At 31.6% G+C, this 18,112-nt stretch overlaps 2 protein-coding genes across 2 annotated transcripts in view; one reads left to right on the top strand and one right to left on the bottom strand.

Annotated features, from left to right (window-relative positions):
- LOC143065290 (uncharacterized) overlaps positions 1–186 on the bottom strand; it is a 38,006-nt gene extending 37,820 nt beyond the window's left edge. The window contains exon 1 of the mRNA XM_076238782.1: positions 59–186. The gene's annotated coding sequence lies outside the window, so the exon portion shown is untranslated. The remainder of the gene's footprint in view (positions 1–58) is intronic.
- LOC143065291 (dynactin subunit 2-like) lies at positions 186–16,914 on the top strand. The gene is made up of 13 exons (XM_076238785.1): positions 186–303; positions 2,215–2,295; positions 5,256–5,349; positions 6,002–6,069; positions 6,728–6,820; positions 7,575–7,735; positions 8,137–8,272; positions 11,095–11,160; positions 11,668–11,706; positions 12,942–13,091; positions 13,534–13,636; positions 15,256–15,347; positions 16,620–16,914. Exons 1-13 carry the CDS (start codon positions 268–270, stop codon positions 16,704–16,706), a joined length of 1,206 nt encoding a protein of 401 aa, XP_076094900.1. The 5' UTR covers positions 186–267; the 3' UTR covers positions 16,707–16,914.
- The last annotated feature ends 1,198 nt before the right edge of the window (positions 16,915–18,112 follow it).

The raw sequence follows: 18,112 nt of genomic DNA, 5'->3' as shown, positions 1-18,112 counted from the left end.
ACAACAAGGCAGTAGATGAATGTATGTGCATATACAACAGATGTTTTTTTGGCTTTACATTTTCAACAATCATCAATCGTTAGAGATATTGGCAGGACTGGTAATGAGTACGTGTAGGAGTCTATTTTCAATTTCTAAAATTTCATTAACGGGAGTCTTTCTCCCGGTACATTGAGTTACGCTTTTGTAAAGCGCTCTTCAGACTTTGATTCACTACCGGAAGTTATTCTGTCAAATTAATCAATTATTCGGAGACGGAGGCAGAAGATGGCAGATCCAAAATATGCTAATCTACCAGGCATTGTAATTAATTTTGATTACATAATGCTTTTTTACTCTTATAATACTACTCAATTTCATTTTAATGGTTACGAAACGAACATACACTGATCCTGTCATGTGTAATCACCAGTTCAACCAGATGACTCATATGATATGATCCAGCTAGCAAAGTAGCATTTTTTCTCTTGAACAGCTGAACTGAGTTTATACACCTTATTGCTATTTATCTACCTTAACTGGACATCACAAAAGTTCCTGTAAAATTTTGACGTCACAATAGAAAATGAATGACGCCACAATGGAAAAGTAATCATTGTATGACATCAAAAGTTCAAGCAAGACATATTTCAATATAGCGATCAGGTGTATTCATAAAATCATAATATAGCGATCAGGTGTATTCATAAAATCATAATATAGCGATCAGGTGTATTCATAAAATCATAATATAGCGATCAGGTGTATTCATAAAATCATAATATAGCGATCAGGTGTATTCATAAAATCGGTATCAGAATCCCTTGTATACATCACTTTAGAGTTGTTTGTAGGTGCCACATACGATAGTGTAGGGGCATTATGTTTCCTGTCTGTTCGTCCATCTGTCCGGCTTCAGGTTAAAGTTTTCAGTCAAGGTAGTTTTTGATAAAGTTAATTTGAAGTCCAAACAACTTGAAACTTAGTACACATGTTCCCTATGATATGATTTTTCTAATTTGAATATCAAATGCAAGTTTTCTCAATTTCACGGTCCACTGAATATATAAAATTATAGTGCGAGTGGGCATCCGTGTACTGTGGACACATTCTTGTTTATGAATGTGTTACAGCAGATGACTCAATTAAGGTCAATCAGACCTGCCAACTATCCTGATTTTTTGCGGTAATCATCCCTATTTTCATGCCTCAACCTGAATCCCTATTTCAGGATAGTTTAAAACAAGTCAAAATCCTGATTTTTACATTATCTAACTGAATAAAAATTTTGGTTATGGTTTTTGATGTGGTTTTTTTTTTTTTATCAATTTCCAACTCAAAAGCACCTCTAGATCTGATAATTGATAAAGCTTGATCTATTTTCTCATTACTGATTGAATAACTGTTCTTCATCATGGCAATTTTTCCTCTATTCTTCAATTATTTTGCCATTGAAAAAGTACACGAATCATGCCAAAAAAAGAAATCAAAGCATTTTAATAAGTTCTTCATCAGTATACCAAAAGAAAAAAAGAAGATATGAGATAATTTTTAACCTTTGACAGGTCTGGTAAATTGGTGTAGATAATATCATCAAACAATGGAATTTATGGTAAAATACACAATTCAAAAATTGTCTATTACAATTTTGGGTATTGAAGTGAAATTGTTTGCTGTGAATGACCCAAAATCAAGATAGATCTGAATAACCTGTTGCGGTTATGCAACTTTCATTTGTTTATTATGATGTCAAATGTTTTAAATTGTTATGCAAAAAGGGAATTTTATGTGATGGCGGACAAGTTTGCGTAAATAGACCTAAAAAAAAACCTAGAAATATTGCAGTAGAATAAATCCTTTCTGAATCCAACGTGTTCTCTGTAACATTATCAAAAGCTTTCACCAAAATGATGTGATTGTCTATTGTCTCAATCAATGGAAATCCAACCAATTTTATGATGCTTTGTTCACTTTAGGGTATAAACAGTATTATTGCCCATTAGATTCTGAATTGTCCATTTTATTATTTTTATATTGGGCATGTCCAGTAAAAATGGTATTCAAGATTTAATTAGCCTTGAACCAATGCCTTAAGCCCTTAACAAGTTAATATATTGTAGTCTGTATAATTATATTCTCCAGAGTTTATGAACTGTTGATATTTTGAACAAGTAGGGAATAATTTCACCAGCTGTTTATGAAATATGACATGTATGAACTGTTGATATTTTGTAGGATATAGGTGCACCAGATGTTTATGAAACAGATGAATTACCTGAAGATGACCAAGCTTTACAGACACCCAGTGAAGTCAAGGTAGGTATTATATAGATATTCACCAAGCTTTACAGACACCCAGTGAAGTCAAGGTAGGTATTATATAGATATTCACCAAGCTTTACAGACACCCAGTGAAGTCAAGGTAGGTATTATATAGATATTCACCAAGCTTTACAGACACCCAGTGAAGTCAAGGTAGGTATTATATAGATATTCACCAAGCTTTACAGACACCCAGTGAAGTCAAGGTAGGTATTATATAGATATTCACCAAGCTTTACAGACACCCAGTGAAGTCAAGGTAGGTATTATATAGATATTCACCAAGCTTTACAGACACCCAGTGAAGTCATGGTAGGTATTATATAAATATTCACCAAGCTTTACAGACACCCAGTGAAGTCAAGGTAGGTATTATATAGATATTCACCAAGCTTTACAGACACCCAGTGAAGTCAAGGTAGGTATTATATAGATATTCACCAAGCTTTACAGACACCCAGTGAAGTCATGGTAGGTATTATATAAATATTCACCAAGCTTTACAGACACCCAGTGAAGTCAAGGTAGGTATTATATAGATATTCACCAAGCTTTACAGACACCCAGTGAAGTCAAGGTAGGTATTATATAGATATTCACCAAGCTTTACAGACACCCAGTGAAGTCATGGTAGGTATTATATAAATATTCACCAAGCTTTACAGACACCCAGTGAAGTCAAGGTAGGTATTACCGTATAAATCGTTAAATAAGCCGCAGGTTTTTTTCTCTGTCTTTGTCCCTGCGTGTTATACTCGGGTGCGTGTTATGTAAGTATTATTTTCTGTTTTCAGGACGACGGTGAAAGAAAAAAATATCTGGATTTGTTTTCTGGAGACAGTCAGATTGTCAAGTGCTTGCAGTGACTTGATAAATTGTTAATGTTGCATATTTTGTTATGAATAAATAAATATATTAACTAAATCGTTTGTTTTTATTTCATTCAATCATTGTTGGTTTACAGGAAGTCGATAACCATGTGTTTAGTGTTCATTTCGTAAACAAAGAAAGATAACTGTGTCCATACAGGATATTAATTGTGTATTTATCATAAATATGTAGTTGTTAGTTGATTTAATGTGTTTTAATATAAAATTTTCTAATGAAATAATAAAGAAAGTGATTGTGTGTCTTGCCAATATTACAAGTTTCTTTAAATGACGATGGTGATGCATGTGCTTAAATCGACACTTTAAAGTGCTTCATAAACAAAGAGAGATAATCGTGTTTGAGAAGAGGTACCAAACAGGATAAAATACTGAAGAGTAACTGTTTGTCGTTTTATTGTGTTTCAAAACGAAATATCTTTACGAAATATTATTGGATGTTTAACTAAAAAAAAAAGAATACTAATTTTTATAATTTAATCTGTTAAAACATTTATTTATTGCTGTCTTCTTTTAATCCCCCTTGTCATTGCTCATAACACTTTCATTTGAAAATAGACAATGACTTGCAAAAAGTAAATTGTTTTGTTTGTTGTATTCATCCAAATTAAAATTGAAAAATGTTTGTTACGTTCAGAACTTCAACTTTTATTTTATAGACAACAATAAAATTCTTAAGATTGATTTAATTAAAAAAAAATCTTGACTTTTGGGTGAACAGTTTTCACACGTGGGTACAGGTAAGTAGGTCATAATCAAGATAAACAATGGCAGTTTTATGGCTTGGGTGACCTTTCATGCATACATTTTTAAGATTAATTTAAATCCTTAATGCCAATTCAAACAATAAACAAGCAATCAATACCATACTAATTTTAATCAAAACAACAAGGTTCAATGGACACCCAAGCTGTCAACACATGGCCATTGTTGACAAAAAACATCAAACGAAACTGGCATAATTAAAACAATGAGAAAAGTATAATTATTTTATTACGATTTTTTATTTTAATATGACACAAATAAATATATTCAAAAATACTCTCAACTTTCTCACCAATCTGAAAATAGAAATGAAACAAATTACGGTGTGAGTTACAAAAGGAGAAAATATTCATGACGCTATCAGGTCAGTAGAATAAATATACGTTTTCTTCAGTCTGCGCTTAATATTCAGGTGCGTTTTATGTAAGGACAAAAACAATCTTCCCCCAAAAAAACGGCCGTGCGGCTTATAAAACGATGCGCTTTAAATTCGAAAATATACGGTATATAGATATTCACCAAGCTTTACAGACACCCAGTGAAGTCAAGGTAGGTATTATATAGATATTCACCAAGCTTTACAGACACCCAGTGAAGTCAAGGTAGCTATATAATATATGTATTATATAAATATTTACCAAGCTTTACATATTCATGAAGTCTGAAAGATAAGGGGATATTCTCATCACTTAGTGTCTATCGTCTTTGTTGTCAGAAAACTGAGAATTAAGAACATCACGATCTCATGTCCTCTGAATTACTTGAACCAGTCAACTCTTTGTTTATCCCCTAATATGATTATTTAAGGTTTTTTTTGTATATTATATGGAAAACTATCATAAATGGATAGAAAGTTTAGATAGCAAAAATGATCAGCAAGTAATCATTTTAATACAAAGAGTCAACTTGGGCGAAATCATTGATCTACAAATGTACTTCCAGGAGTTTTTGACTCTTAAAGAACAATTATTGTCAGTTTTTTGCACTTTAAACCAAAACTAATTGAAATTGATAAAGACAAATTGTAAACAACAAAAATTACCAGCAAGTCAGGATCTGTAATATCATATTGACATATTTGCTTATAGGAGTCAATGCCCATAGATCTAGGTGAGGACATAACCTCTTTAAAGCCTCTATATTATGGAGTTAAGATTGCATTCATGCAATCAACACCCTTATGTAATAGTTGTCAATTTAGTGCATTGAGCAAAAACATAAGTTTTATGTCCATTTATGATAAAAGAGAAAAGATTCTGTGTAATAATCTCTTGATATATATATATATATATATATATACAGGAAGAAGAAAATGAAAGTATAGACAAATCAAACATTGACACATCTTCTGCCCTTGGCAAGTTTAAAGGCAAAGACCTGAAAGCATCAAATATAGGTTAGTAATAGTATACTGTTAGGTATATTTTGATGTTTCATTGATGGTCAACAGAATCAACCATTGTCACTTTTGATAATAATAATACTTATTTTCATATTACTATACTCAAAATTAGAGTAAGTCTTTAAACCATTACATTTTTTGCCTTACTATTCTCTGCTGAGTAAAGTTTATCTGATGAAAACTGAGATGGCTATTTTATGACTGATAAAAAGGGTTGAATAGAGACAACTTTTATATTGAATTAGATAATTGTAGTTATTTTATCATCCATGATATATCGATACTGGTATATATGTGTACAATTTTGTTTTTATACTGCAACTTAAATTAATACACTGATAGCTTTTCAAATTGTAAAACTAATTTCAAACTTATTTTCATCCTTTATGGTACCTCTGGAAAAAGTTCTATATTATGAAATTGACGTTGCACAAAATATAGCTGTGTTACTATATTTAGGAAATAAACACAACTAGTTGCAGTTTAAATATGTGTATATATATGCAAATAGAAAACATTGAATAAATTTCCACATTTTGCTTTTAAATCTCTCTTGTTTTTTTCCCACATATGGTGAAATATTTTACATTGTCATTCATTCATATATATATAGGATATATATTAATAATATATTATTTTATAACAGACTTTTCAGACAGAATTACATCTTCAAGAAGAACAGGTTATGATGCAGATAAAACAGAATATGAAATGGTTTGTGTATAAACTTCTATGAAAAATATTAAAAATTACAAATTTAAAGAAAAGTTACTCAGTTACTGACAAGTCATGGATTATATAAAGGGGAAAAAAAGCAATCACTCAAACTGATATATGTTGAAAGCATAATGTTTGTTCAACAATATTAGCAAATTAAAAGTTATTTCCATATTATAGGTACATAATGTATATTATAAGGTATTTTGGGAAATGAAAGTCAACAGTTTTTGCAAGATCTAATATCTATATTTGAACAAAATATGTTTAAAACATTTCATGGTAGATAAATAAGATAGTAAACAGTAGTTTAGTAACATTCAAAACTTGCAAATCAATTTTGAATATACAAACATACAAAGTGCACCAAATTCTCATAAATCTATTTATAGAACATTTGAAAGACCTTTTAAATTTTGTCTGATACATTTGAATATGGTCTTTAAACTTCTTGCATTTAAAAAAAATACAACAACTTGAACTAATTTCATGATAATTGTTCATGATCATTTTTGTCATACCTTCTTTGTCATCTGGCCTTTGTATCAATGTTCAGGTAACCGTCACTAAATAATCCTAAGATGACAGCATGTTACTTAATGATGTACGTAGAATGAAACCATTTTTATAACTACACTAATCTTTATTACAACAGCTTGAAGAAGGAAAAATAGAGACTCCGCAACAGAAGTACCAAAGGATACAACATGAGATTCGGGAGCTTGCAGAGGAAGCAAATAGAATTAAGGTAAATTACTTGGAACTTTGTTATTGTTTTGTCTGTTAACACAATTATAAAAGCATCAAACTTCAAACATTTTTCACTTATAATCTTCATACAACTTGTCTTTACAAGTTAAGTAAACCTGAATTTTGAACTGGAACTCTCTTTCTTTTTGTATAATTGTATTTAATAGTATGGTGTTTTATGCTAAGATATATTGATATATGTTATAGATGTAATAGAAATGCATTTTAATCTGTGTTTTTACAGTCTCTCATAACTCTTTTTAGAGTAGCTCTTTTATAAATTGTTAATATAATATTGTGTTTTATATCAAATGTTTTAAAGAGGTGAGACTCTAATAAATTATTTTGATATAGGAAGATGTGGTGTGAGTGCCAATGAGACAACTCTCCATCCAAATCACAATTTAAAAAAAGTAAACCATTATAGGTCAATGTACGGCCTTCAACACGGAGCCTTAGCTCACACCGAACAACAAGCTATAAAGGGCCCCAAAATTAATAGTGTAAAACCATTCAAACGGGAAAACCAACGGTCTAATCTATATAAAAAACCGAGAAATGAGAAACATGTATAAATTACATAAACAAACGAATTTTGTTTGTTTGTTTTGTTTGTTTTATGTCAATGAATTATTTCTAAAAGTTTGTATTTGGACTATCTTTCCTTATGCCTATGAATTAAAAACGTTTCCATTTGAACTATTGAAAGTTTTTGATGATGTTTCAAATGATAAACTGAATGTTATTTACAGGAGAATGTAAAAGAGGAAGCTAATACAGAGAAACTGAACCCTGTAGCCTTCAGTAAACAGCTGGAGTATTTACAACATCAACTAAGTGATTTACAACTAGAAAAATTACTGGGACCTGATACAACAGTCAACCTGTCTGATCCACAAGGAGCTTTACAGAAGTCATTATCTCATTATGAATGATATACCAATAAGTTTGATCAAAGTACTCCTGACTGCTACATGTTCTAAATTTCAATTTCTCAAATATCGTTTTCACTGGAAGTTAAATAGTAGATCTCATGTCCTTTGATAATCCTGTGTTTAAAATTAAAATGTATGAAGTTCATGTGAGCTGTAAGTCAGTAAAACAGTTATCCAACGACAACAAAACAAGACTGTGAAAGGGAAAGATACTATATTCAACAATCAACATTGTTCACACGAAATGTCAAGTCTGAAGTAATCATCAGTCTTTAACTGCTGTGAATAAATTTATCAGACTATCAAAGGTCTGCCATCAATATCTTATTCTCTTAATATAAAAAGAACAATACTATTAATCTTGTGATGTCTCTTTCAGGAGACTTATGACACAGTTACAGGCCTACAAACCAGTAGAAAAATCTAAAAAGTCACCAGATGGCAAGGGAGAAGACTGTGTAATGTATGAATTATACCACAGACCTGAACAGGCACAGTTCTCTAGAAATGCTAAGGTAAAGTCGACAAGGACAGTACAAATATCACAAAGACAAGACTCTTTCATTCTTATTACAGTTTTATTTTACAGATACCTACATGTGATAGATTGGGAGAAAAATGTTATATTTATAAAAAAAGAAGATGTGGTATGGTTGCCAAATGAGACAACTCTCCACAAGAGAACAAATGACATAGAAATTAACAACTATAGGTCACTGTACGACCTTCAACAATGAGCAAAGGCACATCTTCAGCTATAAAAGGCCCAAAATGACATATGGGAAACAGTTCAAAAGAGAAAACTAACTGCCTAAATTTATGAACAAAAATTGAAGAAAAAACAAATATGTAATAAATAAACAAACGACAACCACTGAATTACAGGCTCCTGACTTAAAACAGGCACATACATACAGAATGTGGCGGTGTTAAACACGTAAGAGGTATCCCAACCCTCCCCTAACCTGAGACAGTGGTGTAACAATACAACACAAGAACGAACTCTCAAAATCAGTTGAAAAAGGCTTAACTCATCAGATGGATACAAATAGAAATGCATATAATGAAAATACAGAGTTGACTTGGCCAGGTACATCCCAACAACAAAAGACACTAAGTACAGATCTGAGAGTTCTTGCAGTTACTGACAGCTAGATCTTGCATCTAAGACTAAATTTGTTAAAAAAACAGATTGTAAAATTGAGAAAGGAAATGGTGAATATGTCAAAGCGACAACCACCCGACCACAGAGCAAACAACAGCCGAAGGCAACCAATGGGTCTTCAATGTAGCGAGAATTCCCGCACCCGTAGGTGTCCTTCAGCTGGCCCCTAAAATATGCATAATAGTACAGTGATAATGGACATCATACTAAACTCCGAATTATACACAAGAAACTAAAATTTAAAATCATACAAGACTAACAAAGGCCAGAGGCTCCTGACTTGGGACAGGCGCAAAATTGCGGCGGGGTTAAACATGTTTATGAGATCTCAACCCTCCCCCTATACCTCTAGCCAATGTAGAAAAGTAAAAGAATAACAATACGCACATTAAAATTCAGTTCAAGAGAAGTCCGAGTCTGATGTCAAAAGATGTAACAAAAGAAAATAAATAAAATGACAATAATACATAAATAACAACAGACTACTAGCAGTTAACTGACATGCCAGCTCCAGACCTCAATTAAACTGATTGAAAGATTATGTCTTCATCATATGAATATCAGGTACAATCCCTCCCGTTAGGGGTTTAGTATCATACTATCATAAAATATATGAGAAGAACATAACCCGTGTCATGCCAACAACTGTTTTATTTAGAAATAAATGTGTTTAGTTCCGATGCAAAGACCCTATCAGTGAATCAATGTTAAATCCAAAATATGCAATCTTTAATGACCTGACAACAGTATCGTAACTATATCCCCTTTTAATAAGTCTATTCAAAGGTTTTGTTAGTTTCTGAGGAGAATACTGACATTTTTGTGCTTTATAAAGAATATTTCCATAAAATTTTGGATGTGAAATACCTGAACGTATAAGATGTCTGCATGTTGAGTTATATTTACGAATTATTTCCTTATACCGGTGATAAAATTTAGTAAATGTTTTGACCAGTTTGTGATATCGAAAACCCTGGTGTAATAATTTTTCAGTAATACATAAATTTCTCTCGCTAAAATCTAATACATTGTTACATACACGAGCGAATCGTATAAGTTGAGATATATAAACACCATAAGATGGTGACAAGGGAACGTCACCATCTAAAAATGGATAATTAACAATAGGAAATGAAAAATCATCTCTTTTATCATAAATTTTTGTATTAAGCTTCCCGTTTATGATATAGATATCAAGATCGAGGAAAGGGCAGTGGTCATTGTTATCATTAGCTTTATTTAAAGTAAGTTCTACAGGATAAATTTCTTTAGTATACATACTGAAGTCGTCATTATTTAGAGCCAATATATCATCCAAATATCTAAAAGTATTGTTAAATTTTTGTATCAAATGTTGTTTTGATGGGTCTTTGCTAATTTTAGTCATAAATTGTAACTCATAACAATACAAAAACAGGTCCGCAATAAGTGGTGCACAGTTAGTCCCCATTGGAATTCCAATAACTTGACGATATACGGAATCTCCAAAGCGAACAAAAATGTTATCAAGTAAAAATTCAAGTGCATAAATAGTATCAAAGCATGTCCAATTGACATTGTTCTTTTGTTTATTGCTACTAAAAAATGATCTAAAAGAGTTTGAACATATGTACTCGCATTCCGACTTTTTAAATGCCCAGTTAATTAGGGATGTGAATTTTTTCTTAATAAGAATATGAGGCAAAGTGGTATATAGGGTAGAAAAATCAAAACTTTGAACAGATTCAAAATCACCAATATATGCATGCAATTTATCAAGTACTTCCAACGAGTTTTTGACACTCCAAAAGTAATTAATTCCACTATTTTCAAAGGCCTTATTTGAACAATTTATTATCAGGTTTTTTATTGTACCAAGTGTACTAGTAAGTATAACAGACAATTTAGTAGTTGAACAATGGCTGGAAGATGAAATAAATCTATATTTGTAAGGTTTTTTGTGCAGCTTCGGAAGCCAGTACATAGTTGGGACTTTCATTGTGTTTGGTTCTGCTTGTAAAGAAGTAGCTAAAAGTTTATGTTTGTTACAGATGTCGTTTTCTGAAAATGAACTTGTTACAGTTATGCACTTACAATTTCGGAGATTTAGTAGAGTCACAATCAGTCCAGGATTCTCTGTATTCTTACACAAATGCTTTATTTATTTCATCTATATCTCATATAATGTTTTAGATGGCCAGTTTAGAAGAGAGATTAGACAGACTGGAAGCAGTTATAGGACATAATCCTGAAAAACTTGTAAGATCAATATTTGTTAAATGAATCACTTTCTACTTTTCATGCTTTAGATAAGAAACACCTCAATTTACTTAATTGTTAAAACAGTTGTACTCTTCTTGGAGAGACTGGTAGAATATTGAAATTTGTAGACATTTGTAAAAATTAATTTTGTCGACACTTGACTGCGGGTATATCTAATAAAATATAGTTAGTCTAACGTACGCAAATTACTTTACAGTGTAAATATAAGATTTTAGATTTGAAAGAGTCAAAGGGGTTAATTATGTTGGTTTCATTCATTATGTGAATTATTCCATTGTAGAATTGTATTATGTGAATTATTCCATTGTAGAAGTGTATTATGTGAATTATTCCATTGTAGAATTGTATTATGTGAATTATTCCATTGTAGAATTGTATTATGTGAATTATTCCATTGTAGAATTGTATTATGTGAATTATTCCATTGTAGAATTGTATTTATGTGAATTATTCCATTGTAGAATTGTATTATGTATTTTACAGAGTATATTGACTGCAGACACTGACAGTAAATGTTTACTGGTAAGTGCAAAAATTAGTGTGATTTTAAAATAGTATAGGGATAATTGAGAAATATTTGTGGTCAACAATCAGGTTTCATGATGGAAATCTTTTTAAATGATGTCACAATGTAATAAACACGCAAGAAAGCTACATGTAGATGCTTATAAAGTTATAAATCTACTTCCCAGAAATTAGTTTTTTTCCCCTAGATATTATACCAATAGTTGTCCAAATCTTCTGATCTCATAATTGATATCAAAATACTGATTAGACATTATAAAAATAAGCAGATGTGGTATGATTGCCAATGAGACAAATATCCACCAAGATGCATAACAAATGCTAAGATGCAGTAATAAACAAGAATGTGTCCCTAGTACATGGATGCCCCATCCGCACTATCATTTTCCATGTTCAGTGGACCGTGAAAATGGGGTAAAATTTCTAATTTGGCACTCAAATTAGAAGGATCATATCATAGGGAACATGTTGACTAAGTTTCAAGTTTATTGGACTTCGACTTCATCAAAAACTTCCTAAACAAAAAACTTTAATCTGAAGCAGGACAGATGAACGGACGAACAAATGAACGAACAGAAGGACGCACAGACCAGAAAACTTAATGCCCATAAAAATTGGGCATAAAAAAGTTTTAAACAGTAAAAAAACATGTTAATTAGGATCTGTTTGAAGGAATTATATTGTATTGCTGCTTTTGATCTTTGACAAACATGCAGTTTAAATTTTAAGGAGCAGGTCTTGCTAAAACAGAAGATAGGGGGTTATGGTAAATTTACGATCCAGACAATATTATAAGACTTATACATTACTATGATTCTCTTACATAAAAACAAACTTCTTATTTAGGATTTTTTGTGTATTAAATAGAATGCAGAAGATCTTTATAATCTTATGTTCTGACTGAATAATTTTCTTACTGCGGGTGGTACCAAACAAACACCTCGACTAACATTGATTTGGCTCGTTTAATTTTTATAAACTTTTAACAAAATTAACTTTGACCCTTTTACAAAAAATTTGACCACACACTTTTAATATCAAAATATTTCATTGGATATACAGCAGTTTGACAAACACTAATTTTGATCATTGAGAAGCTTTATATTTCATTCACAATAGAAGGTTAAAACTTTCAGCTAAGTTTTACAGAGTGATCTCCCTGCAGTGTTATGTACCACCTTAAGAAGATATATATTTATCTTGTAAGAAACTTTGCATTGTATTTATTGTAGGAAGCTGTATCAGTAGTTAACTCCAAGTTATCTTTACTGGAGCCTACAAGTCTTGAACAAGTTGATGCCAGACTTCATGGTGTAAATCACAAACTGACACAGATTGCTGAGAAGAAAACCGCCCAAGAAAATAATGAAAAACAAACAAAGGTAATTTTAAAAGAGTTAAGTGACAAGGAAGGAATTTAAACTAGTAAGAAACAGAGTGAACAAACATATATGAGGGATATGAAAATAGGTATTAAATTTATACTTCTTAGAAGTATTAATTATTTGAAAAAATGATTGAAATACCCTCTTTCTGTATCACTATTTTTGACAGATTTTGATATAAAGTATAAAAAAAACAATATGAAATAAAATACTATTTACAATATATAAAATTATTACGCCTTTTTTTAAAATCAAATATCAGGTTTTTGCAAAAACAGTACCGAATGAACATTTGTTACGGTAAACCTGTATAGCTTGTTGTCCATTACTTTCACCTTTTGGTTGGTTAATGGAACATTATATCATATTTTAAGCATACTTTACAACTGATTTAAAGTTTACTAACAACTGAAATTAATCCCTGTTTAAATATTTTCAGTTGATGGAGTTGTATGAACTAGTAAAGAAGTGGAATTCCGTGTCTGACACATTACCCCAAGTTGTAGATAGACTTGTTTCCTTAAAGGATTTACATGAACAAGGTTTGTATGAATTCTGTGTCTGACACATTACCCCAGGTTGTAGATAGACTTGTTTCTCTGAAGGATTTACATGAACAAGGTTTGTAGGAATTCTGTGTCTGACACATTACCCCAGGTTGTAGATAGACTTGTTTCCTTAAAGGATTTACATGAACAAGGTTTGTAGGAATTCTGTGTCTGACACATTACCCCAGGTTGTAGATAGACTTGTTTCTCTGAAGGATTTACATGAACAAGGTTTGTAGGAATTCTGTGTCTGACACATTACCCCAGGTTGTAGATAGACTTGTTTCTCTGAAGGATTTACATGAACAAGGTTTGTAGGAATTCTGTGTCTGACACATTACCCCAGGTTGTAGATAGACTTGTTTCTCTGAAGGATTTACATGAACAAGGTTTGTAGGAATTCTGTGTCTGACACATTACCCCAGGTTGTAGATAGACTTGTTTCCTTAAAGGATTTACATGAACAAGGTTTGTATGAATTCTGTGTCTGACACATTACCCCAGGTTGTAGATAGACTTGTTTCTCTGAAGGATTTACATGAACAAGGTTTGTAGGAATTCTGTGTCTGACACATTACCCCAGGTTGTAGATAGACTTGTTTCTCTGAAGGATTTACATGAACAAGGTTTGTAGGAATTCTGTGTCTGACACATTACCCCAGGTTGTAGATAGACTTGTTTCTCTGAAGGATTTACATGAACAAGGTTTGTAGGAATTCTGTGTCTGACACATTACCCCAGGTTGTAGATAGACTTGTTTCCTTAAAGGATTTACATGAACAAGGTTTGTATGAATTCTGTGTCTGACACATTACCCCAGGTTGTAGATAGACTTGTTTCTCTGAAGGATTTACATGAACAAGGTTTGTAGGAATTCTGTGTCTGACACATTACCCCAGGTTGTAGATAGACTTGTTTCTCTGAAGGATTTACATGAACAAGGTTTGTAGGAATTCTGTGTCTGACACATTACCCCAGGTTGTAGATAGACTTTTTTCCTTAAAGGATTTACATGAACAAGGTTGTATGTGTAATGAAAGAAAAACTAAAAAGAAATCTGGTGACATCCTCCCTCACATTAACTGTTATATAGGCAGGGAGATGAGCATTAGTTTTTGGCTGAAGTTGTAAAAACTTGGAAGACCTATTTCTTCCCACAAAGAGTTTATCTGAAAGTACCTGATAATTTGATTTTGTTAGCCAGTTGTTGTCTTTTCATGGCCTTGACTTACTCTAAAAAATAAAATTCAGTAACTTACATAATACATTAAATTTTTGTTAGTTCTGACAAACAGATATGTGATATATAAATGAAATTTTGAAGTCTTATAATTATTTTGCCATTAGGCTTTAAAAAAATTGAGACAAATGCCTAATTTGTTTAATACAATGTTTTTAATAGCTTGGCTTATTCTGCTTATTTTTACAGTCTATATGTTGGAACTCATAATGACTATTGTTTTTCTTTTCTTGACCCAAATATTTTCAGTTAGAATTCTTGGCTCTTTCCAAAAGTATAACAAATAATATACATATGTAGTACTGATTTATAATTTTGATTAATAATTTGCCAGAATTAAAGTTGATTTATTTGAGGTATTTGTCTTTTATAGCTCTACAGATGACACAAACACTGGGATATTTAGATACAGCGCAACAAGAAATCAATTCTAGTCTACATTCACATGGAGATTTATTGAAACAGGTAAATTCAGTTATATTTCTTTTTATGCCCCACCTACGATAGTAGAGGGGCATTATGTTTTCTGGTCTGTGCATCCGTTCGTCTGTCCGTTCGTCCGTCTGTTCGTCCGTTCGTTCGTTCGTCCGTCTGTCCCGCTTCAGGTTAAAGTTTTTGGTCAAGGTAGTTTTTGATGAAGTTGAAGTCCAATCAACTTGAAACTTAGTATACATGTGCTCTATGATATGATCTTTCTAATTTAAATGCTAAATTATAGTTTTGACCCCAATTTTACGGTTCACTGAACATAGAAAATGATAGTGCAAATTTCAGGTTAAAGTTTTTGGTCAAGGTAGTTTTTGATGAAGTTGAAGTCCAATCAACTTGAAACTTAGTATACATGTGCCCTATGATATGATCTTTCTAATTTAAATGCCAAATTATAGTTTTGACCCCAATTTCACGGTTCACTGAACATAGAAAATGATAGTGCAAATTTCAGGTTAAAGTTTTTGGTCAAGGTAGTTTTTGATAAAGTAGAAGTCCAATCAACTTGAAACTTAGTATACATGTTCCCTTTGATAAGATCATTCTAATTTTAATGCCAAAATAGAGAATTTATTCCAATTTCACGGTCCACTAAGCATAGAAAATGATAGTGCGAGTGGGGCATCCGTGTACTGTGGACACATTCTTGTTTTTTCTAAATTCATTTAACTGTTTCTGACTAGTTTGCTGATAAACAACATGTTGTGTTAATTTTTTTTAAATATCCATTCAGAACATATATGTACATTTATATTTTTCAAGTAACAAGCTCATTTCAACAATGGGTATAAAACATGAAATCAGCTTATATGTATAGATCTCAAGAATTCCCTGTAAAAAAAATTAAATTGAAGAACAGTTACTTTAAATTTAGTCTTAAAAAGTTATAACAAAAATATGGGAACCTGTTTTGTTTTAGGAAATTAAAATACTATCTTTAACTTTATGCTAGACTTTTGTAAAAATCACATAATTTAAATTTCCACTGAATTTTCTTGTCAGGATAAATATCTTTATTGTTGTATTAATCAAGATACATTCAGTCATGTTGGAGGAATACTGCAATAAAAGTTTAGCTTGTAAAGATGTTCAATCTTTTATCAAAGAACCACTGTCAGCAGCACCACTGTATGCCTTTATTAGGTTTATTTCTGAAAAATTTAATATCTGAACCAATTGCTATTTGTTTTATCAGACAAAATTTAAACATGGTCAGACATTTTAATCAATTTTCTGTTTAAATTGTAGATTCAAGAAACCTTTAAACAGAATACAGATGCTATTAAGACAAATACAGAGAAGTTAGAACAAAGAATGAAGACAGTACAGAAATAGTGCAATAAAGAAATACTTATACATTGGATAAAACTCATTATTACTTTATTATACATTTTATTTGCTATTAGAAGATAATGTAATTATTTGCCTAACTTATGGTTTATTTCAGTGGTATTTATCTGGTAATAGACATTTATCTCATTTTTATGATGCTATTTATGGTTAAATGGAGCAAATATGAAATAAAGTGACAAATAAAACTGAATTCTTTATCATTGAACTTATTAATCAACATCACTAGGTGCAAAACTGGCATCATTAACCCTTGATAGTAATATTGTAATTTTTCAAAGTATGAACATTCAACTATTTGAGTGTTTGAGTTGATGGATGAATTTGCAGATGAAAAGCATTGATAAGATAAATGTAATAATGCTAATAGGGATGATAGGAAAATGTTAGGACCCTGGCTTGGAATAGAAACATAAACACCAGGACAGCCATATTTTGATACCAAGGCTCCAACTCACTCAAGAATTAGCTGCAGATATTTTTGGCAACCATTTCGTTTAGTCTTTTTTGATCATATAGATCCTTGATTATTTATTTATCCATAGCTTTCAAATTTTTAATTTTAAGTGTCCTGATAAAAGTAAATCAAGTCATGGGTTTTGGCCCTCAAAATTTATGGAATAACATTTTCTTCTATCGGAGGCTCATCTATGGCTACTCAAAAGTAGCACAACAACAATGGAACACAAATTTGAAATCAATTATTTTATCAAATAAGGTCTTTGCATCGGAACTATACACATTTATTCTAAAAACAGTTGTTGGCATGACACGGGTTATGTTCTTCTCATATATGTTATGATGGTATGATACTAAACCCCTAACGGGAAGGATTGTGCCTGATGTTCATATGATGATATCATAATCTTTCAGTCAGTTTAATTGAAGTCTGGAGCTGGCATGTCAGTTAACTGCTAGAAGTCTGTTGTTATTTATGTATTATTGTCATTTTGTTTATTTTCTTTGGTTACATCTTCTGACATCAGACTCGGACTTCTCTTGAACTGAATTTTAATGTGCGTATTGTTATGCGTTTACTTTTCTACATTGGTTAGAGGTATAGGGGGAGGGTTGAGATCTCACAAACATGTTTAACCCCGCCGCATTTTTGCGCCTGTCCCAAGTCAGGAGCCTCTAGCATTTGTTAGTCTTGTATTATTTTTATTTTAGTTTCTTTTGTACAATTTGGATATTAGTATGGCGTTCATTATCACTGGACTAGTATATATTTGTTTAGGGGCCAGCTGAAGGATGCCTCCGGGTGCGGGAATTTCTCGCTACATTGAAGACCTGTTGGTGACTCTCTGCTGTTGTTTTTTATTTGGTCGGGTTGTTGTCTCTTTGACACATTCCCCATTTCCATTCTCAATTTTATGTCTGTGTTCTATGTT

The sequence above is a fragment of the Mytilus galloprovincialis genome, chromosome 2, assembly GCF_965363235.1.
Source record: "Mytilus galloprovincialis chromosome 2, xbMytGall1.hap1.1, whole genome shotgun sequence".
In the NCBI taxonomy this organism is placed as follows: Eukaryota; Metazoa; Mollusca; class Bivalvia; order Mytilida; family Mytilidae; genus Mytilus; species Mytilus galloprovincialis.
This window is presented reverse-complemented; position numbering and strand designations above follow the sequence as displayed.

Bases quoted from the DNA above. Each gene is read 5' to 3' on its own strand.
- LOC143065291 (XM_076238785.1), top strand. From the start codon at position 268: ATGGCAGATCCAAAATATGCTAATCTACCAGGCATT. The intron at 5,350-6,001 runs GTTAGTAATAGT...ATTTTATAACAG, and splicing joins CCTGAAAGCATCAAATATAG to ACTTTTCAGACAGAATTACA. The intron at 6,821-7,574 runs GTAAATTACTTG...TGTTATTTACAG, and splicing joins AGGAAGCAAATAGAATTAAG to GAGAATGTAAAAGAGGAAGC.